Consider the following 24,323-nt stretch of genomic DNA (forward strand, 5'->3'; position numbering starts at 1 on the left):
TCACTTGTCCCAAAGGGCTCCTCCATACACACTTCAATAACTTGCCCTTCTCAATTTCCCAATACTAGATCCAGCATTGCCCTCTCACATGTGGGGGCCTCTACATACTGTTTAAGAAAACTCTCCTGAACACGTTTGAGGAATTGCACCCCATCTAAACCCTTCACAATATTATATCGCCCCATAGGTTTTGTTATTTATCACTAATCACACCATTTTTTCATGCTTGATCATCACAAAGCTCAACAGCCAAAAAGTTTTAAATGGAGTTTACCTTTGTAACTGTGATCTATGACCTCAGCTCAACTTTGATGAATTGTGTTTTTTTTTACATAAAAGAAAACCAAATAATCCCTTTTTATGTATGTCAGCATTTCCTCTGCAGTTCTGGCTCTAATCTAAAAGGCAATCAGTTGGATGAATCAGTGACCAACTGTATGTAATTACTGTGTCACACTCTAATTATATTTGTAAGAAACGGAACCAAATGTGTTAGATGCATAATGGATTTATTTTTCCCTCATTGCTCAAATTGCAGGTCGGTTTATTTAATGCAAAAGGATACTGTCTGATTAAAATTAAGTTTTTCATTAATAAAGTACACATTGCTTGACATCTAAAAGGCTATTACAGATATGCTTGAAAATTAAATCACAAATGATATATGTAGAAGATGTTAACTGTCCATGAACTGATGTGGCAAAAGCTTTAATTTAGAATGTAATTAAATCTAGTTTCATGGTTTAAATGACTGGTGATGTGATTAATGTTTGATTGCTAAATTATACCAAACATCTAAGTAGGTCAGAGATAATGATATTATATTTTAACATCATGCAATATAATAAAAAATAGTTTAGTGTCATTTTTAACTGGGACAAGAAAGAAACTCAGGAAACTATAATATACTAAGTACATTTGAAGAGGTCCATATTATATAAACAATCCTTTGTAGCATTAATTAGTCAGTCACACAAAACTGAAACAGGCCCTTCGGTCCAAACTTGTCCAGAGGACCAAGATGCCCCATCTAAGCTCTTCCCATTTGCCTACGTTTGATCCACATCTTTTTCTTAACAATGTAACCAGTGTCTTTTAAATGTTGTTATACTACTTGCTTCAACTACATCCTCTGGCAACACATTCCATCAACCCACCACCCTCTGAGTGAAAAAGTTCCCCCCACTTTCCTATTAAATCTTTCGCTTATCACCTTAAACCTATGTCCTCTGGTTTCTGATTCCTCTAGTCTGTAAAATATTCTGTGCATTCACCCTATCTATTCCCCCTCATGGTTTTATACACCTTTATAAGATCACCCTTCAGCCTCCTGTACTTGAAGGAATACATTCTCAGCCTGCCCAATCTCCCACAACAAAGCAAGCCCTTGAATCCTGACAACATCCTCATAAATATTCTCTCTATGCTTTTCAGTTCAATTCCCAAACCTGGAAAGGACCCATCATCCCCAAAGAGCTACAGACCCATTTCCCCCATCTGCATCACCTACAAGCTCTACGAGAGGCTACTACTCCAACGCATTATCCCACTTATAGACTCCAAGCTTACTAAAGATCAAGCTGGCTTCCGCCCTGGCCGCTCCTGTGCCGGGCAGCTACTGAACCTCACCCAACACATTGAGGACGGTTTTGAGTGCAAACTCATCACCAGAGCAGCTTTCATAGACCTCACCGCTGCCTACGACTGTCTAGCACCGCACCATGATCAGGAAACTTTTTGACATGACTGGTGACCTCGACCTGTGCCAAGTCATCAAAAGCCTTCTCAACAACAGGCGCTTCTTCGTTCAACTAAACGACAAGAAGAGCAAATGGAAAGCCCAAAAGAATGGCCTACCACAAGGCAGCGTACTGGCCCCCCTCCTCTTCAACATCTACACCAACGACCAACCACTTCCCCCACAATGCCGCCGCTTCATCTATGCTGATGACCTCTGCATCACCACCCAACAGGAGAACTTCCAGAAGATCGAGTCTGTCCTGGAAAGCGCCCTCCAAGAGATGACAACCTACTACAATAACAACCACCTGAAACCCAACCCACCAAAAACCCAACTATGCAGCTTCCATCTTAAAAATCGAGATGCAGGAAAACAACTGAGCGTCTCATGGGATGGCCACAAACTCTCCAACCACTCCCACCCCGTGTACCTCGGAGTCACACTCGACAGGACACTCTCTTTCAAAACCCACCTTCAGAACACCAAAGCCAAGGTCAACACTCGCAACAACATCCTGCGCAAACTGGTAAACTCAAAGTGGGGCGCTGATCCACCAACCATACGTGCAACTGCCCTAGCCCTGTGCTTCTCCACAGCTGAATACGCGTGCTCAAGCTGGAGCCGCTCCCACCACACCAAACTGGTTGACACAGCCCTCAACGACACCTGCCGCATTATCACGGGATGCATAAAGACAACGCCAGTCCCGTGCCTCTACGCCCTAGCTGGTATTGCCCCCCCCCCCATATCAGACGATCCATAGTCGCCCAAGACGAGCGGAGAGCACAGGAGATCGATACCAGGCACCCCCTGCACGGACACACAGCACCTCCACCCCGACTGAAATCCAGAGCCAGTTTCTTGCAGACAGTCCCACCTCTCCAGACAACCAAAGAAACAGCAAGGACCAACATCTGGAAAGATGAATGGAACCAGCTCAACACACGAGCCCAAGACTGGATGGAGAGAGGAATCACTCCGACTGAATGCCTCGCCAGCGGGCACGACCTCCCATGGCCAACCTGGAAGACCTTCAACAGATTACGAGTGGAGCAGGGGAGGTGCAAAGCACTTATGAAAGCTTGGAACTACCAGGCAGAAGACACATGCAGCTGTGGAGCAGTACAGACAATGTCCCACCTACTGGAGTGTGACGACGCCCCCCAGTGCAGCCCCCAGGACCTGGCTGAACCGACCCGACCAGCTGTGACCTGCGCCAGATACTGGCAGAACGACATCTGAGATTGCAACGGACTCGAAGAAGAAGTTTAATGACATCCTTCCTATAGCAGGGTGATGAAAACTGAACACAATACTCCAAATGCAGCCTCATCAAAGTTATGTATAACATCCCAACTTCCATATTCAATACCCTGACTGATGAAGGCCATTATACCAAAAGTTTTCTTTACCATCCTACCTGTAATGCCACTTTCACAAAATTATGTACCTGTACTCCAAGATCTCTCTGTTCTGCAACACTCCCCGTGGTCCTACCATTCACTCTGAAGGTCCTGCCCTGGTTTGACTTCACAAAATGCAATGCCATGCACTATCTGCATTAAACTCGGTTAGCCATTCCTCAGCCCACTTGCCCAGCTGATCAAGATCCTGCTGTAATTTTTGATAATCGTCTTCACTCTCTACTATACCATCTAATTTAATTTAGAGATACAGCATGGGAATAGGCCCTTTGGCCCACTGTCCACGCCGACCTTCGATATCCCGTTCACACTAATTCCATGTTATCCCATCTTCTCATGCATTCCCTACAATGGGCAATTTTACAGAAACCATTCAACTTACAAATCTGCACATCATTGTGAAGTGGGAAGAAACCCACACAGACACAGAGAATGTGCAAAGTCCATATAGACAGCACCCGAGATCAAGATTGAACCCGGGTCTCTAGCGCTGCGAGGCATCAGGTCCAACAGCTGTACCCTGATACTTTAGTGCCATCTGCAGACTCACTAATCATGCCTTGAAATTTGTCATCATATTGTCTGTTGAGTACATTTATTATTTTTGTCTATAAAAATGTTCAAAGGTTATTGTAAAGGACCTTTAGCCTAAAAAGATGTATAGTAATTTGGGCATATGAAAGCATGCTGCTTCATACTGAATAAATGGAGCAAGGTCATACCTTAAAACATTTGTGAGGTAGTAACTTTAGAGAAGTCAGAGATATATATTGTGGAGGGGTTAAATACCAGGATTTCTAACATGGTAAAGTCAAACTTATTGAGATATTTCTCACTATTTACAAGTAGGTATACAATGCAGCAATATTCGCTTTTTGTGTGTTAAAAAGGTCAGAAATGTATAATGATGCAGTAAGAAATCTAACGAAATTGAAAATACCCTATCTCATCATAATCATTACCTTTCTCTACCCTTAATTACTGCACCATATCTTCTTACAGTCTTAGTCAGCATTATTACACCTATCAATAAATTGCATACATACTACAGATATGTGTATCATTTATGGGCTGTGATGAAGAACTTCTCCTAAGGATTCATAAAAGTTTGCCTGACGTATTCCCGAACAGGAAATGACAGGATAGACCGGCACTAAAAAGCACAGCTGCACATTCTGTCCTCTCATAACGAATGTCTGCTTGCTGTCGTAAGCAGGGGGGGGCGCATATAATTACATCTCGGTGAACACTACCAAATACGACGCTAATGAATGTATGTATATCCACTGAGAATGTCGGAAGGAATTTTGCACAGTTCTTATTTTGCAAATATTTTTTATTCTGAATAAAGTTTATGAGTAAAATAAAATTTTTTAAAGAGTTCATGGTGTGCAAACTGGCAACTTGGAGGAGGATATCACACTGGTTTTCTTAAGACAAAATCTTATTTTCTTGTCGTTATTTCTTTCACTACATCATTTGCCATGGCTAGTTGGCGATACTTTCACCCTCCCCCTCCCTCTCTCACAAATTGTTCTCTCTTCAGACTGTGTGTTGACCTTTGTTCTCTGTTTATTTCAGCAACGAAGGGCGTTAAAGACATTTCGCCAGTGAGAAAAGAGAAGGATGACGCACTCTTTTGAACTGGTTTTCTAAATCATTACCTCAGATACACGTCCCATCCAAACCTTCGAAGCTAACAAGAAAATATATTTATATACGGTATCTTATTATGCAGGAGACAGGATTCCAGTTCACTGAAGGAGATTGCATAAAAGTTTTTCTGTGTGGGATTTGGTTGCAGGATGTTGATGCCTTTGGAATCTATCAGAAAATCTTGGGTGTAACAGGCAGCCTGTCAGAGAGTTTCACATCATGTTATGAAGCACATAAAAAGTTCAGCTCCAACGTGTGAAGGCTTTGCACCGAGTTTTGAAAACATTTTGAAAGAAAAAATGAAAGTGATATTAGAATTATCTGGGCAACCTTGCCCTTACATAATTAGAGATAATCCCTTTGTCATATTGATCCCTTGCCCACACTCTCAGTTATCCGACACTAACTTGTTTTCTCATTTTCCTAGTTCTGAAAAAGGATCGACAACCTGAAATGTTGCCTGTGTTTCTCTTTCCACAGATGCCAACTAAGTTGCTGAATGGTTCCCACATTTCAAGCATTTGCAGTTTTTTACATTTTCATTTTGTTTCCATCACTTTCGTAATGGGGGAGTCGTGAACCAGAGGACACAGCCTCAGAATAAAAGGACGAATCTTCAAAATGGAGATGAGGAGGAATTTCTTTAGCTAGATGGTGGTGAATCCATGGAATTTATTGCCGCAGACAGCTGTGTCATTGGGTATTTTTAAGGTGGCGATTGATAGGTTCTTGATTAGGAAGGGCATCGAAGGTTAGGGGGAAAAGGCAGGAGAATGGGTTGGAGAGGGGACAAATAGTTCAATCATGATTGAATGGCAGAGTAAACCCTTCATAGTAGAGAAGGGGGCATGCATGGGGGAAGACGGGGCCATGCACAGGGAGAAGGGGGTAGGCGGAGGTGGGGAAGCGGGAAGAGAGGGGGTTTGAGGGAGGGTGGGAGAAAGGGGAGGGGGAGAGAAGGGGGAGAGAGTGGGGTGGGGGAGAGAGCTGGGGAGGGGAGAGAGCAGGGGAGGAGAGAGCTAGGGAGGGGGAGAGAGCTGGTGAGGGGAAGAGAGAGAGGGGGCAGAGAGAGAAGGGGGAGGGAGAGAGGAAGAGAGGAGGGGGGGAGAGAGGGGAGGGGAGGAGTGAAGAGGGAAGGGGAGAGGAGGAGAGGAGAAGGGAGAGAAGAGTGGAGGAGAGAAGAGAAGAGGGGGAGAGGAGGGGAGGGGAGGAGAGGGAAGAGGGGAGGAGTGGGAGGGGAGAAGAGGATGGATGTGGAGAGAGAGGAAGAGAAGGAGGGTGTGAAAGGAAGGGGAGTGTTGCAGTGAGGGAGGGGAGGGATGGAGAGAGGGAGTGTGAGTTGTGGGAGGAGGGGAGAAGAGGGGAGACGAGGAGAAGAGGGGAGACGAGGCAAGGGGGAGAAGATAGGTATGTTACAATACATACCTTCAGCGGCGCTGCAGTTCTGCCACTGGCCGTGAGCGCGACTTTGGTGCCTTTGGGGGGGGGGGGGTGCGGGCAGGCAGTTTTCTCCTGCCTGTCGGAGTCGATCTTTCTCAGGCTGCTAAGCTGCTGCAGAAAATTCGCTCTGACATCCGTTCTCGGAAGTTTTTTTAAAAAATCGCTGGACAATTTAATCGTTGGAATAAAATAAAAATCGACTTCTAATGCCGTCAGCGCCGACAACGGGACGGATCGCACGTAGGGGACAAAACATAAGGTAAGTCGTAAATTTTACATATAAACTTGCTTCTTAGGATTACTTTAATCCAAATTTCATTACTGAAAATGTGATTATGACCCCATACGGACCGGCAGTGTTTTTCCTGCCGATATGGGGTTCAAATTCACCGCAACTGCAACGTTCCAAACGATTGCGTTCCACAAAAATCTCACTCGCAAGGTGATTTAAATGCCCATTAATTTACTTGAATTAAACACTAAATTCCTTTCTATTTGGCCTATAAATTCATGACAATGAGATTTTAAAATCATGTTATATTGTGAATGTTATTTGGACACTCAGGCTATTTAAAAATGTTAACCTTTTCTTAAGAAATGGATAGATGTTTAGATCTAGTAATTGAATTTTGTAATTAGCTACAATTAGGTAACTAACTAATTATATGCTTTAAGTTCAGGTCACCCAAGTAAGATTGTTTCATATTTGTTTCAGAATGCTTCAATCTATAATAACTGAAAATGTCATTCAGTTCTCTCAATTTTTAAGAAAATTATGGGCTTTTGACCAAAGATTATGGAGGAATCTTTGCTTTTGATTGTCCTCGATCACAGCTTTTGTGTTAAGTCAATGGAAAAGCAATAGGGAACAAGATGCTAATTTCAGAGTATGAAAATGGACATAACTTTTTTAATACTGAAGATATGAAAGTGAATTAGGTGTCTAATTAAACTTTTTTTTTTGCTTTATCTGATGGGATAAATTGCAGACTTGATTTTTAAAATCTCAAAATTTTGTAACATTGCTAGAGAAGAGGGGAGTGGAAGAAGGGGGGAAGAGAAGAGAAGGGGGATGGGATTAGAGAAGAAAGAGACGAGGGGTGAGAGGAGGAGGAGGAGGCGGGGGCGGGGGCGGGGGCGGGGCAGCGCCGCGCCGCGTGAGTCAGGAAGTCCGTTGCGTTGAGGTTCGGTCCGGGCAGCGCGAGGGGACACCGCGAGCTCCGGGCTCAACGGTCGCGGCCGAGGCGGGCGGCGGGCGGCGGGCGGCGGGCGGCGGGCGGCGGGCGGCGAGCGGCGGGCACCATGAGGCTGCTCGGCTCCCTGCTCAAAAACCCCATCCCCAAACAGATCGAGTACTACTCGCGCTTCTCCCCATCGCCTCTGTCGATCAAGCAGTTCCTAGATTTCGGTGAGTGACCGTGTCCGGGAGGGGGAGTTGTTTATTATCTGTCGCCGCTGTGTCTGCAGCGGTCTGAGGCCGGCAGCGGCTGGGCTGGGCTGGGGTGGGTGGAGAGGAGTGGATGGGATGGGATGGGAGATCAGGCAGAATGCAAACTGTCCGGTCCGGCTCCATACAGGTGCACTGTTGCCACCGGCAGGGAAAGGGTGTCTGCTCCCAAACCCCGGGCACGGAAATGGATTGCCGCACGTACGCACAGTGCTTAAAGGAGACCCAAAGCAGAGCGGTGTTGCATTCATCAAAACAACAGCTCGACCCTTGCTTTTTCCACTGTGCAAACCCTCCCCTTTCCCGACACTAATTTGATGCACTGGATTGCGGAACTTTTGTAATGTGAAAGAGGAAGTTCTAAATAAATTATATACACCATCAAATAAAAAAATATATTGTATCTGTATCGGGCCTTTCAGGGCGAACAGAGGGCTTTCTAGCCAACTGGGCACGAGATGTGTGGCGACGCAAAGGAAACTTTAATGTATGCCAGTGAATTAAGGCTCTGGGGCAGCAGCATTGGAAGGAGTCCACTTCAAATTCCCAGGGCTATACTGGGTGGATTACGAGGAAAGATTCTTTCCGAAACCAATCTGCGTACAAAAGATGATGACTGTTGATCTCACTCAAAAGAAATAGCAGTAGATTTTACTCATTCAGAAACGTCCAATTAATAATCCGTGGTTTATTGCTCGACCTGGGTTGGACGAAAAACATGTAATAAGTGAAAAGAGTATTGGAGGAAGATCGATAATCTGGTGTTTCCAAGACTAAGGAGATGATTTTTGACTTTGGGAAGAGAAAGCCAATGCACAATACATGCGTATGAGGGAACTGCAGATACTGGTTTAAACCGAAGATAGACACATAAAAGCTGGAGTAACTCAGCGGGTCAGACAGCAACTCTGGAGAGAAGGATTTTTAAAATCAAAATATAATTTATTCAAGTAATAAATATATACAATACATGAACCGTGCAAAACATTCATCTGACATTTTCGGAGGCTATACAAACATTCAATACTGTTTACGTGCATTGCTCAAATTTCACAAATTTATCCCCCACCCTTGCCACTCATATGGCCCCCTTCCCTTATTTTGAGGGGCGTCTCAATCACACCCTGCACCCCATGTCCAGCAGCGGAAGGACTTTAGACTGTGGTCCTCCCTCACCGAGCCTTGGCGTTAGCTGCACCGAGCTTCAGTGCGTCCCTCAGCATGTACTCATGCAGTCAGCAGCGGGCCAGTCGGCAACATTCTCCAACGGACATCCCGCTCCGCTAGGAGATCAACAAAGCTCGGGCAGACCAAAGAGCATCTTTCACCAAGTTGATTACCTTACAGCAGCACTCGATGTCCGTCTCTGGATGCGTCCCTGGAATGGGTGACGTTTCGGCTCGACACCCTTCTTCAGACTGGTTAGGGATAAGGGAAACGAGAGATATAAATGGTGATGTGGAGAGATAAAGATCGATATGCAAAAAAAGTGATGATAATAAAGGAAACCGGCCATTGTTAGCTGTTTGTAGGGTAAAAATGAAAAGCTAGTGCGACTTGGGTGGGGGAGGGATAGAGAGAGAGAGAGAGAGAGAGAGAGAGAGGGAATGCCGGGGCTACCACAAGTGAGAGAAATCAATATTCATACCACTGGGCTACAAGCTGCCCAAGTGAAATATGAGATGCTGTTCCTCCAATTTGCGTTTAGCTTCACTCTGACCTTGGAGAAGACCGAGGACAAAAAGGTCTGTGTAGGAATGGGAAGGAGAATTAAAGTGTCCAGTAACCGGGAGATCAGATTGGTTCAGGCGGGCTGAGCGATGGTGGTCTGCGAAAGGATTGCCCATTCTGTGTTTGGTCTCGCCGATGTATAAGAGTCCACATCTTGAACAACGGATACAGTAGATGAGGTTGGAGGAGGTGCAAGTGAACCTCTGCCTAACCTGAAAGGACTGTGGGGGTCCCTGGACAGAGTCGAGGGAGGATGTATAGCAACAGGTGTTGCATCTTTGCGGTTGCAGGGGAAGGTACCTGGGGAGGTTTGGGTGGGAAGGGATGAGTTAACCAAGGAGATGCGGAGGGAACGGTCTCTGCAGAAGGCGAAAAGGGGTGGATATGTGATATGTTTGAATATTCAAGAACAAAGGAGGCTGCAGAAAGCGGTTAACATTGCCGGTCCATCGTGGGTATTGATCTCCTCGCCATTGAAGGGATTTCCAGGAAGCATTGCCTCAAGAAGGCAGCTAATGTCTTAGAAGTCCCACACTATCCCAGCCACACTCTCATCTTGATGCTACCATCAGGAAGGAGGTACAGGAGCCTGAGAACTGTTCAAGAACAGTCTTCCATCGACGATCAGGCCTAGTACCTACCTACCTACCTAGTACCGAACTATTATGGATTTTGTATGACTCAGATTACACTATGTATTGTGACTGCACTATTGTGGTCTGGTTTCAAGATTCAAGAGATTCAAGATTCAAGAGAGTTTATTGTCATGTGTTCCTGACAGGACAATGAAATTCTTGCTTTGCTTCAGCACAGAACATAGTAGGGATTAACTACAAAACAGACCATTATATAACTATATACACACATGAATAAATAAACTGATAAAGTGAAAATAACAGATACTGGGCTATTAATGTTCAGAGTTTTGTCCGAGCCAAGTTTAATAGCCTGATGGCTGTGGGGAAGTAGCTATTCCTGAACCCGGTCGTTGCAGTCTTCAGGCTCCTGTACCTTCTACCTGAAGGTAGCAGGGAGATGAGTGTGTGGCCAGGATGGTGTGGGTCCTTGATGATACTGCCAGCCTTTTTGAGGCAGCGACTGCGATAGGTCTCCTCGATGGAAGGGAGGTCAGAGCCGATGATGGACTGGGCAGTGTTTACTACTTTTTGTAGTCTTTTCCTCTCCAGGGCGCTAATATATTGATAATTTATTGTATATTTGTTGTATAGTTGCATTTGGTGTGCCTATAACGGTGCAGCAAGAAAGGATTCCATTGTTCTGTTCCCAGAGCATATGACAATTAAACACGGTTTGGCATTTCAAGTTGTGATTAAATAGATTGCAAATAGTCTGACTGAATAAGAGACTGGCCAAGAGCACGATGAAATTGGAGGTGAAGGTGAATTGTTTGTGGTTGGGCCCAAAATTTATGCCGAACAGGGGAAAATATATATTTTATTTCCCAAGTGCAGAAATATTGTACATTCATAGTTTAATAGAGGAGATGAAGTCTGGGCAAAATGATGAAGGTGGCTTGAGGAACTGAGTGGCCTATTTTTGCTCCTGTTTCTGAAGTTATTAAAGAAGCATCTTTTTGAGGTAATAGTCATGTGGAAAGAGAAGCTGTTTCTTCTAGATTATGTTATAAATTGTTAGATACGACTTGCAGAGGAGAAGGGAGATATTAACCTAAGTGTGAATTGAGTCAGGAGCAAGTTGTGGGTGTAGACAAGGTGAGTTTGAGTGAAATAAGGAAGAAAACTAGAGAACAAAACATTGAGAATTATACCAGGCAGAGTGGGTATTTGGGAGAAGTAGCTGAATGGATTATTTCAATGTTAGTGCTAAGAAACCTATCCTTCCTATTTGAGCTATTTCAGTCTGAAGAAGGGTCTCAACCCAAAACGTCACCTATTCCTTCACTCCAGCGATGCTGCCTGTCCCGCTGAGTTACTCCAGCATTTTGTGTCTACCTTTGATTTAAACCAGCATCTGCAGTTCTTTCCTACACACTTCCTATTTGAGGTGGTTGTGAAGTGAGTATAGCAGAGCATTTTAAGGAATAGGATATATTTGTATTCAAGAGTGATCATGCAGATAAATAAGTTTGGGAGAGGAGGCCATGGTCCTTGATCTGGTCTAGCCAGGTGTATTGATGGGTGTTAAAAACTATTATGTCGTGGGGCATTATTTCTATTTTCAGCCTGTAAATTTTGAAGCAATGATAATGTGTCCATATTGGGGTTAAGGATCAACCTGTGAGAAAGAAAATGTTTTATTGGAAATTGAAGGATGTAACATACACATAATATTTCTACGGCTGTTGTTTCAACTATTTAAGAGAATCGGGCAGTAAAAGGCCATATGGTTGGGAGTTTGAAATGACAGTTGTTGTTGATCGCTTTCCCCGAGAAAGGAAGTAGAATGAAGGACAGTATATATCAGTGAACTGAGATCACATGATGCATGTCGACAAGGGAGGCTTTTTGATGCCTCGGGTAAAGAAAGCGTATTCAACTCAACATCTAACTGTGCTGTAAATGAGGATTACTGCTTAAAATGTTACCAGAGTTTATCATTTGGATTTCTTGACATTGACCTTCATCTGTTTAAAGTCTTGTTACCTATCTTGGTATTCTCGTTTATCTTGTCTTTTAATGTCATTTGTGATAGATCTTGTTTTATTGATTAAGAATTTTATTGATATACTAGACCAAATGGGATCTGTTGGGTCCCGTCCCCTCAATGCGCGGTTGCGAGGGGAGGGGACGGCCTGCGGCGTCACACACACACTAACCAACCTCTCAACACACACACTAACCACCACAATTGATATTATGTTAATATTATTCATTCACTCCTTTTACCCCATGTCCCGCCCTATCCACTCACGCATGGCCCCCCAACTCGCAGGCACGGCTAGAGAGAGAGGGACACAGAGGCACAGAGAAGGACACATGCACAGAGAGGGACACAGAGGCACAGAAAGGGACACAGAGAGGGAGACAGAGGCACAGAGAGGGACACAGAGGCACAGAGAGGGAAACGGAGGCACAGAGAGGGAGACGGAGGCATAGAGAGGGACACGGAGGCACAGAGAGGGACACAGAGGCACAGTGAGGGACACAGAAGGGCACAGTGGGACTCAGAGGCACAGAGAGGGACACAGAGGTACAGTGAGGGACAAAGAGACACAGTGAGGGACACAGAGGCACAGAGAGGGACACAGAGAGGGACACAGAGGCATAGAGAGGGGCACAGAGAGGGACACAGAGACATAGAGAGGGGCACAGAGAGGCACACAGAGACACAGAGAGGGACACAGAGGCATAGAGAGGCACACAGAGAGGGACACAGAGGGACACAGGCACAGAGAGGGACACAGAGGGACACAGGCACGGAGAGGGACACAGAGAGAGGGACAGAGGCATAGAGAGGGGCACAGAGAGGGACACAGGCACAGAGAGGGACACAGAGGCAGGGGAGCTTGCTGCCTTTTGGAGCTGGGGCCTCCAGGTGTCCGCTGCCTTTTGGAGCTGCGGGTTCCGAGTTGCAGCGTCTTTTAAGCGGGTGGTCCTGCTGCTGCGAGCGGGTGGACGGTCAAAAGCAGCGGAGGGCCGGCCGATCGTGGCTTCCGCGAAGGGAAATCGCACCCACCTGCGTGACAGGCGATCGGGCAGGGGAGACGGGGAGGAGGTCGTCCCCCGTGACGGCCAGAGATCACCAGGTGGGATTGGGATCACCAGCGAGGAAAAGGCGTCACGATATGGAGATAATAGGTGAGAGAGGGGGTGGGGGTAGAGAGGTGGTGGGGGGGGGGGGGGGGGGGGGGGTGGAGGGAGGGGAGGGGAGAGTGGGTTACATGTGTTCTTTATCTTTTTTCTGGATATGCAATATCTTACATTTATCAATGTATTGTATCTCCCAGTGTTGTTTTAAGCTTTTATCCAGGAACATATAAGGATCTTGGCTAACTTCGTAAGTATGGATTATTGACATGCTTGTCCCACTTTCACTGTCCACTGGACAATTAATTTTATCCTCAAACTGGTTAATGTGGTACAGTTAGTAGAGTCACAGTGTGTTAAGACCTGAGTTCAGTCCTAGCGCCGGGTGATGCATGTGGAGCGTGCCTATTCTCCCAGTGATTGCGTGGGTATCCTCTGGTTGCTCCAATTTACTAACATGGTGTAAATTGTTAGGGGTGATCATATAAAGGGGAATAACTAGGGTAAATACAGTCTTTTACCCAATGTAGGGGGAATCAGGAACCAGAGCATAGATTAAGGTGAGAGAGGCAAGATTTAATAACCTAGCTCTCAACACCGCAAAACCAAGGAACTGATTGTGGATTTTGGAAGGGGTAGGATGGGGACCCTCATCTCGTTTATATTAACAGGTCGATGGTGGAAAGGGTCAAGTACCTCAAATTCCTGGGCATGCATATTTCCAAAGATTTCTCCTGGTCCAAGAACACTGATGCAATTATAAAGAATTATATCAGCGCCTCTACTTCCTGAGAAGACTACGGAGAGTCGGTATGTCAAGGAGGACTCTCTGGAACTTCTACAGGTGCACAGTAGAGTTGCATCGTGGCTTGGTTCGGCAACTTGAGCGTCCAGGAGCGGAAAAGTTTGCAAAAAGTTGTAAACACTGCCCAGTCTATCATCGGCTCTGACCTCCCTTCCATCGAGGGGATCTATTGCAGTCGCTGCCTTAAAAAGGCTGCCAACATCATCAAGGACTTACACCATCCTGGCCACACACTCATCTCTCCGCTGCCATCAGATAGAAGGTACAGGAGCCTGAAATCTGCAACATACAGGTTCAGGAACAGCTACTTCCCCACAGCCATCAGACTATTAAACACAACTTCTGAACTATAACAGCCTATTGCATTTTATCTGTTTATTTATGTGTGTGTATATATATATACACACACACATAAATAAACAGATATATATATATATATATATATTCTATGGTATATGGACACACTGATCTGTTCTGTATACCTACAAAATTCTGTTGTGCTGCAGCAAGCAAGAATTTCATTGTCCTATCTGGGACACATGACAATAAACTCTCTTGACTTGTCTTGAACCTGAGGGGCAACTTTTTCGCTCAGAGGGTGAATGATGGAATGAACTGCTGGAGAAGTTAGATGAAGCAGGTAGGATAACAGCATTTAAAAGACACTTGGACAGGTACATGGACAGGAAAGGTTTAGTAGAGGGATATGAGTCAAACGTGGGCAGGTAGGACCCTTAGAAAATACATTATGGTTGGTAAGGTTGAGTTGGGCCAAGCAACATGTTTCTGTGCTGTCTGACTCTGATAGCATTAATCATTTTTGCCTCTTGTGCATGAAGATGCCATATACCTGCGAATCGATCAGCGGTTGGTGATCATTGTTCATAGGGGTTCATTTGCAAATTAACTGCTGCCTATCCAACAGCAATGACATTTCTGAATTATTGCATTGATTGTAAGGCATTTTGAGGAATCTTTTGTAGCTTTTAACTCCAAGAAATACAAAAATACAGGAAATACCATGTGTTGAGAAGGCTAATTGAGATTGCAAATTGACATAAAAGAGGGATGGTGCAATAAAAATAAATAGTAATGAAATAAGTAAAGAAACAAAAGATGGGGCTTGCAGAAGTGTAAATGGAAATAGCAGAATCATTGTCTGAACTTGTTGCCATTAGGTTATTTCCTGAAAGAATGAAAAGTGCTAATTCTTTAATCTTGCATTTAGCTTGACTGGAACAGTCTGAGTGGCTGAGGACAGACAGATGAGAGTACAAATGCATTGGAGAATTAATGGCAGATGACTAGACACCAGCAGAGACTCGTTAAATTTAAGCGGATGTGTTCTGCAAAGTGTTCACATCTGTGTTTGATCCCCTTGATGAAAAGGAGTGCTAGATTGTTACGAGTTAATGATGCAATGTGGTGAATTGAAAGTAATCGAGTTTCTAAGTGGAGATGTTTAGCGATTCAATATCCATTGTTTAAAGGTGTTGGAGACCCAGGTTCCCAGAAACTGTTAAAGAGGTGATGGCATCAGATGTGTTGCAGATGCAGATAGGAACAGATTGGAAAGGAGGAGATAAGAATTTGAGCAGGAAATACCATACGATAAAACTTTGTTTATCCCAGGCGGGAAATTACTCTGCCAACAGTCATAAAAATTACTCTGCCAACAGTCAACAGGTGCATGATTGGTAATATTTTAGTGAACCATATTATGTATGCAGATGATCTTGTGGTCTTTAGTCCATCTAGCGCTGTCTCCAGCAGCTCCTTACTATATGTTCTGTGTATGGTGTGGAACATGATATTAAATATAATGCTAGTAAGAGTGCTGTTATGATCTGTAGAACCAAAGAGGATAAATGACTAAAATTTCCTGATTTTAAATTGTCTGACAATAATCTTAGTGTCTGTAATAAGGTAAAATATCTAGGGCATTTTATTATAGAACAAATGACAGATGATGAGGATATTTATAGGCAACGACGCATGCTGTATGTACAGGCAAATATTCTCTTGCGTAAATTTGGTGCATGTGCAGATGTGGTGAAGATGTCGCTATTTAGAGCATACTGCACACCACTCTACACTGCGCACCTATGGTCGAACTATGGAAAGACAAGTTTGCAGAGACTAAAGGTGGCATATAATGATGCCATGAGAACACCGCTAAGGAAACCTAGATGGTGTAGTGCTAGTAACATGTTTGTGGCTGCAGGAGTCAGTACTTTAGAAGCTATCCTAAGAAATCATATGTATAAATTCATTTGCAGGATAAATTACTCTAAAAATGTAATTATTGTGGCCTTGTCAAACATAAGGGTTAAAGCGCTTTCTCACGGGGCGACTTGACGCAAGATGTAACCAGAGTGAAGTGGTCGTGGTCTAGCACGATATCACACGATATAACGGGGGGTAGATAAAGAGTTCCCACGGGTACTCGGCATTTCTGTTATTTGTGCGAGTGACTTGTCCATCTCCCGAGCTTTCCCGTTAAATCTTGAATTAATAGTGTGAATCCCCATTCATAAAAGAGAAGGTAATTGCGCGGGAGGGTTAATAATTGACAATCTGCTGCTGCCTGCCCGCTGAGTTAAAAAGTTCCCACGCTCACGATATACAGTGTATCGTGAGTCTTGCGTGGGAACTTTTTAACTCAGCGGGCAGGCAGCAGCAGATTGTCGCTCCCTTCAGTTTCACCCCACCAACACCCCTCTGCTTCCCGGCCATGTGTGTGACCCCTTCCCTCCCCTCTTCAGCTCCCCGCCCATTGCACCGGCGCGGGGGCTTTGCACTGTCTTCACGTCGGCGATGCCAGCAGGTCAGTGCCAGTCACCGGAGACGTCAGGACCAACGGGACACCGACCCCCAGGCCCACTGCAAGCACTGAGATCCCAGAGACCCACAGCCAGCAGCAGCGCAGCCCCGTTCCAACTCCAGAGGAACACGCTCCCCGTAGGGACAGAAGCTGATGGTGTGCAAGGTACATCTTGTTCTTGGGGTTGCGGATGAGGGGGCGCAGCTCGGGCTGTGACGTCTCCGGCCAACCCCCTGTACAGGAGCTGAGACTGGGAACTGTGGGGTTGTTTGCAGTTGCAGAGGGTGGGGGCAAGGGCGGTACTGTTCACAGTCTCAGCTCCAGTGAGGGGGGTGGCCGGAGACGTTAGGACCAACGGGACACCGACTGCAAGCACGGAGATCCCAGAGACTCACAGCCAGCAGAAACTCTAGCCCAGCCCCGCTCCAACTCCAGAGGAACCCGGGTTGCGGATGAGGGGGCGCAGCTCGGGGAGCGGATTCCTCTGGAGTTGGAGGGACAGGGAGACACAGCGGCTTTTGAGAATGGTGGGCAATCACTTCCAAAGTTCTGCCCACACAGTCAGTACACCTCTCCTACACTTGTCTCCCGCACTAAGATCATCTCGCAGAGAATGATCCCAGCCTAACAGCATGTTCATTCTAGATTACTCACCTTCTGTCCCCTCTGTCCAGCTTCCGGGTTCACCGTTCGCAGGAGTTCCCACGGTAAACGCAAGAGTTAATACGGATATCGCACTGGCCACTACGTGCATATAATGTTGCAATCTTCAACCACAAGTGTACAAGTCACTCTTGGAGAAATTCAAACTTGCTTGAATTTTCTCCCGAGTCACCAAGGGGTACACGAGTACCTGCCGTTAGCGCCACGGTGGTCCACGAATGCCGTACGGTTATCGCACGGGGTTCCCACGATGTTCAACTCTGGTTAACTCTTGCGTCAAGTCGTCCCGTGAGAAAGCGCTATTAGCACTACACGCTACGAATCCCAGCTGTGGAGACACTGGTCTCGTTGTAGGACATTGATCATTCTTTTAATCTGGATTTTTAGTTCATGTATTGTGGGGTTTGTTTAATATATAATTTATGATGCTTTTATAAGTGATATACTAAGATTTTATATGCACTTTATGATATTTTTTAATATGCAATGCATTTTTATGTAATGTTGCCCCTTGTCTGGACCCCGAATCTGTAATAAAGTGTATTATTATTATTATAAAACACAACAAGATACATGAAACATGAAATTAAAGTGACGAGTGGAATGCCAAGGTTTTGGGATGAGTAAAGATTGGGAGAGGGGAGTCAATCTACCCCATGACAGAATGGGGAGGAGTTGTACAGTTTGATAGCCACAGGACAAAAGGATCTCCTGTCACGACCTGTGCTGCGGGGAATGTTCTGTGGGTAAGAGCAGGTTGAAACAATGGAACAGACAGTTTTGATGTGAATGTTATAAAACCGATAGCAGTCGCCTCTCTGAAATTGGTGTAATAGGATATTGAAAGGTACATCTCCAGGGTAAATAAGGTCACTGATATTCTGGCATATGTGAGTCATAATACAAGGGGAGGTGGATGAGGCTATGCCAATGAATTGGCACTTGGTCTGTAATTTGGAGGTCAGTTTTGTACTTTTTAAACCGTGCTTTTCACCAGGTTTGCCGACAATAAAATAAAAGCAGAGTATGTTGGAAAGGCCTAGCAGATCAGAGAGAATCCATGGAAGAGAATCAATGCCAATACCTTGGATCCAAGACCCTTCATCGGAACTCGTAAATCTGCAGAATGTTTCCAGCATTTTCTGTTTTTGACAGTTTTCCGGTTTATGACCAAATACGACTTGGGGAAATCTGGAAAAGTCATGCAACCTCTTAAACCTCTGCCATTGAAAAGACGAAAGTTAATTGATTGAACTTAGCTTTCCTACCTGTCGAAAAATCTGTGTACCTTCACTTCATCCTTGAAAATATTGACTTACTCATTTTTTGGCATATAGAAATTCCATTTCATCTCTGTGTTAATTAGGTGTCCTTTATACTGGAATTATGCTCTCTAGTTCAGGATTCACCCACCGGGGTTGACGTAATTCAAGCTTTCTCAAGATCAGAGATGTTGACTGGGCGATCGTTTCGCTGAACACCTTCACTTAGTCCGCCTGGACCTAGCTGATCTCCCAGTTGCTAAACACTTTATAATTCTTCCCATTCCCACACTGACCTTTCTGTCCTAAGTCTCCTCCATTGTCAGAGTGAGGCTAAATGCAAATTGGAGGAACGTCTTTACTGGGACTGCAGACACAATTTTCGGAGGAACACAGCCCGGCGGAGATGTCGCCAAGCGGAAAGCGGAGAATCTGATCCTGGCGGAGGAGAGCATCCAGCGGAAGCGCCCGCTATGAGTCTCAAACGTACCACCGTGTCAACACCCCACAGCTCCAGCCCCTTCCCCTCTGGTCTCCCTCGCTGGCTCCTGCCCCCCTCCTCCGTGATACCCCCCTCTTCCTCATGGCTCTTCCCCCGTCTTTTCTCCGAGCTCTTCCCCTGCCCACACGCCGGCGCTGCTGGTGCTTCCGGGCCAAGCCGTGGATCCGCGCCGACGGCTGATGCTCCTCCGGGGCACGCAAGAAGGAAGAGGAGTGGTAACCTCGAGATCCTGGGGAGGGAGAGTGGGGGAGGAGAGGAGGGGAGTAAGGAGGGGAGGGGAGTAGAGTTATGGAGGGAAGGAGAGAGTTACTGAGGGTAGGGGAGAGGTGAGGGAGGGGTTGGGGGAGGGTAGGAGGAGAGGGAGGAGGTGAGGAGGGAGAGGGGGAGGAGGGGGAATAGAGGGAGAAGAGGGGATTGGGGGAGGTTAGGAATAGAGGGAGAGGAAGGCAGTGGGGCAGGTGAGGAGGGATAGTGGGGGGGATAGGGGGAGGTGAGGGATAGGAGGGGGTAGGGAGGGGAGAGGAGTTATGGAGGGAGGGAGTGACTGAGGGTTGAGGAGAGGGAGGGATTGGGGGAGGAGAGGAAGCGGGAGTGCTAGTGCCTTTCCTCATAGGACAACTATTTCTGAGCAAGAATGACTAGTGAAGAATTAGAAATAAAAATCTGCAGATGCTGGTTAATACACAAAAGAACACAAAATACTGGATTAACTCAGCAGGACAGGCAGCATCTATGGAGAATATGGATGGGAGATGATTTGGGTCGCAACCTTTCTTGAGACTGAATGTAGAGAGGGGAGAAAAAAAGGCTGGAAGGGGGGAGAGGCAGAACAAAGTCTGGCAGGTAATATGTAGATACAGGCAAGAGGGATTTTGTAGTGAACCTTCTCTGCAGTGACTTCAAGCCAATTGCATTCTCACTTTGAGATCACAAGTGTTTAGTGCCCTTGGAGTTGACCACCAAAGCCCTGCGCAATTGTAGTAAAACTTCTCAACTTTTCTACCACATTGATATTACAATAAAGATCACCATTGTTCACTTTCCTAATTATTATCTGATAGGTTTTCTGGAGTTTTGGGTGATATTCTCTTTAATATTCCAACAAAATTTTAATTCACTTTTCTTAAGATACTGCTGCATAGTAATGCGATAAACCCATGTTATTTTGGACCTCTTTATAACTGATTTCGGTTATGGTGGACGGTCATACATACTCACTGCCATGCCAGGCTGTTGATGCCACCCATGGCCCGAACCACCTCCCTGGCCGCTTCCAGGCCAAGCTGCCACGCCATAATTTAAATAGACAATAGGTGCAGGAGTAGGCCACTCAGCCCTTCGAACCAGCATCGCCATTCAATTTGATCATGGCTGATCATCCCCAATCAGTACCCCGTTCCTGCCTTCTCCCCATATCCCCTGACTCTGCTATTTTTAAGAGCCCTATCTAGCTCTCTCTTGAAAGCATCCAGAGAACCTGCCTCCACCGCCTTCTGAGGCAGAGAATTCCACAGACTCGCCACTCTCTGTGAGAAAAAGTGTTTCCTCGTCTCCGTTCTAAATAGCTTACTCCTTTCAGTCTGAAGAAGGGTTTTAGCCCGAAACGTTGCCTATTTTGTTTGCTCCATAGATGCTGCTGCACCCACTGAGTTTCTCCAGCACTTATAGTAACCTTTCAATCGAATTCGATGTTAATTAACGGGACGGAGGTGGAACGTGTTTCTAGCTTCAGGTTCCTGGGTGTTAACATCTCCGATGACCTCTCTTGGACCCACAATACCTCAACTCTGATCAAGAAGGCTCACCAGCGTCTCTTCTTCCTGAGGAGACTGAAGAAGGTCCATCTGTCTCCTCAGATCCTGGTGAACTTCTACCGCTGCACCATCGAGAGCATCCTTACCAACTGTATCACAGTATGGTATGGCAACTGCTCTGTCTCCGACCGGAAGGCATTGCAGAGGGTGGCGAAAATTGCCCAACGCATCACCGGTTCCTCGCTCCCCTCCATTGAGTCTGTCCAAAGCAAGCGTTGTCTGCGGAGGGCGCTCAGCATCGCCAAGGACTGCTCTCACCCCAACCATGGACTGTTTACCCTCCTACCATCCGGGAGGCGCTACAGGTCTCTCCGTTGCCGGACCAGCAGGTCCAGGAACAGCTTCTTCCCGGCGGCTGTCACTCTACTCAACAACGTACCTCGGTGACTGCCAATCACCCCCCCCCCCCCGGACACTCCTCCCACAGGAAAAACACTATGTATATATGCTAATGTAAATATTTATTCAAATCATATGCTATGTCGCTCTTCCAGGGAGATGCTAAATGCATTTCGTTGTCTCTGTACTGTACACGGACAATGACAATTAAAGTTAATTAAAGCAATTAAAGCATTTCGTTGTCTAATGCATTTCGTTGTCTCTGTACTGTACACTGACAATGACAATTAAAATTGAATCTGATCTGAATCTGAATCTGAATCTAATTTACTCGAAACCAAAATTTGCCCGAAACCAAAGGCATCTGTGTAGACAGGAGCATACTTTCAATGAGACATGGCTGGGTCCAGATCACTTTCAATTCGCTTTGCTACAGTGCACACACTTTAAGGGTTGTCCCACTTAGGTAACTTATTTGGCGAATGCAGGAGACTGCGCTCGCCACATGGTCGCAGGTCGTCTCCTTCATGGTCGGGAGGAGTTCCCGCATTCTGGGAACTAGTTGTGGCCTCAGTAAGGTCGCCGAAAATTTTTCAACATGTTGATCGGCATGGAAAAAAATCAATACTTTTGTAGTCATAGGTCCAGTCGTAGTGGGGTCGTAGGTAGTCTTAGTTAATCGCCTTTGCTGACCGGTCATTTTCATTGGCTCATTGAGAAAAAAAAGGTATGTAAACAGCAGCACGTGATGCGGTGTCATTCCAGTTTGAGTTTAAGTTTATTTAAAAGTGTTTTATGAACCTCATTGTGGTATGGTAGTTGAAATGTTAAAGTTCAATTTATTCTGATTATATAAAAGTTTTGGATTTTTAAAAGATTTGTTATTGAAAATGTAACATTTTATCTAGTCTTAAAATTTTATTGTGCTCCATGGTATGTTGTTATCAATATTTGTTTGTTTATAAGACTTTGTATGTTTCATTACCAATAAAGGAAATCCCTGACTTTTTAACCTCAAATTGATGTATGAATATCATTATTTTTCATAGTAGTCCCTCATGTCATCACTTATATCTCATATTTCATTTCTCATACATTTAGATCATTGAAACACACATAAACGCAAGGAAGGAATGCACTGTATTTAAAGTTTGACTTTTCACATTTATTTTGATGAAGAAAACAGACACAAGCACTTCAAATGCACTGCATTTAAAAGGATTTTATTTTTATACATCTCGAACAAGCAATACACTGAATTTAAAAGAACGTTTGAAAAATCTAACTTAATTTTTTTAGGTGATCTTACGACTATAGAGTTGTAGCCAGTCGTAGCTTGTCGTAGCTTGCTTTCTGTGATTGTGGGTGTAGTCGTCTGTAAGTCGAAGGTGGGTCGTCTTCAGTCCCCACTATTGGGTTGCCAATTGTCACGGGTACATTGGCGATTAAGTCGTAGATAGTCGTAGCTTGTCCTACATAGTCGTAGGATGTCTTCTACATAGTAAGATGCATTTTTATTTGGTGATTCAACAAGACTATGACAGTCGCCTGCACTCGCAAAAGTCGCCTAAGTGTGACAGGCCCTTTACAACAACATAGCAACAAGCAATGAAAGTGTAAAGAAATTTAAACATTTCTATAGTAAACTAGAAGCAACATTTACGAGAAAAGAATGAAAAAGTACAAAAAGATTTTTACTAACCAATGATTCCAAGCAAATAAAAGTGAACACAGCATTCTTCAGAGCTCAGATTGCCCACAATGTGACCACGTGGATATTGTCTCTTATACTAATTTCTAAGCTCCCTTGCAAAATGTCAACACGTAACCCACCACGAGGCCCGTAGTTCAGTTCAGGGTCATTACAATCATGTTCGAATTTAAAAAAAGATCGTGACGAGTGCAGAAAAAACACTATAACATTGACGAGGTCAGAAAACGGGAAGGACAACAGAATTAGACATCGATAAAATAGGTGAGCAAACTAGATTTTTATTTCATGATTTTAATTTCTATTCATTATAAAGTATTTCAATGGAAAGTTTAAACACAAAATATAAACAATTAAAAAGAAACAAACCATTTAAAAACAGTTACATTGCTTTTAAATCACACTTCACACATGACCAAAGGGGCACTACTACTCATGTTTTGCTGCAAAAACATTAGGCATCAGAAAACCATCAAATCAGGTGATAAATGATAAAAATCATAAACATAATCAGAATTTGGCTTATCTAGAGTTATTTAATTGTGAAATAATGTGATCTTTCTGGTATAAATTAGCCTAAGGATTTGATGAAATCCTGCTTGAAAAATGTCACAAAAAAAGGCAAGAAAACACAGGGACATACCTGATATTTTTCTTTGTAAAAACATATTTATTTATTTTGCTTCATCTCATTATTTTTCCTATACACCATGGTCTATCTCTAGATAACTAAAAGTTGTCGTCTTATTGTCAATCTGGATGATTCCTATCTTCTTCCAAACGCTAGGCCACAGCCTTCCCATTTTCACACATCCTACTCACATTTTCCCCGTGGTAGAGATAAACATCTTCCCGTTGCATTTCCACCTATATTTCCGAAGTTATTAATCATTGAAATGTTAAAAACAGCCCGATTTCTTCAAACTCACCCATTTCGGGAAAGAAAATCTGAGTGACGTCACAATGCACTCGCAAGGCAGGACGGGCTACTCCGGGGGGGAGAGGCACTCCAGCACTCTAACCCCTCCCCCTCTCACCCCCACCCCCCTCTCCCCCTTGCAGTATATGTCTTGTATAGTATTCATGTAAATAAAAACTTTATTTCTGTCTTCTAATGTTTACCATGGATTATAACAATTGGCTTTGTATGCTGCTTCCTAATTATCTTCACCACTGTGTCCTCTTAGCCTGTAAATGCAATACTCTCTGATCTATGCTATTCTTATGCACTCCCAT

General features: G+C 44.7%; 2 protein-coding genes across 2 annotated transcripts in view; both read left to right on the top strand.

The window, feature by feature from the left end:
- The window catches only part of LOC116980705 (organic solute transporter subunit alpha-like), a 47,009-nt gene extending 36,260 nt beyond the window's left edge, over window positions 1–10,749 (top strand). The window contains exon 9 of the mRNA XM_033033172.1: window positions 10,722–10,749. The gene's annotated coding sequence lies outside the window, so the exon portion shown is untranslated. The remainder of the gene's footprint in view (window positions 1–10,721) is intronic.
- The window catches only part of pdk3 (pyruvate dehydrogenase kinase 3), a 41,960-nt gene continuing 25,062 nt past the window's right edge, over window positions 7,426–24,323 (top strand). The window contains exons 1-2 of the mRNA XM_033033167.1: window positions 7,426–7,513; window positions 7,552–7,669. Of these exons, the coding sequence (XP_032889058.1) occupies window positions 7,564–7,669 (106 nt within the window). The 5' untranslated portion in view covers window positions 7,426–7,513; window positions 7,552–7,563. The remainder of the gene's footprint in view (window positions 7,514–7,551; window positions 7,670–24,323) is intronic.

Source organism: Amblyraja radiata, chromosome 14, assembly GCF_010909765.2.
Source record: "Amblyraja radiata isolate CabotCenter1 chromosome 14, sAmbRad1.1.pri, whole genome shotgun sequence".
Taxonomy (NCBI): domain Eukaryota; kingdom Metazoa; phylum Chordata; class Chondrichthyes; order Rajiformes; family Rajidae; genus Amblyraja; species Amblyraja radiata.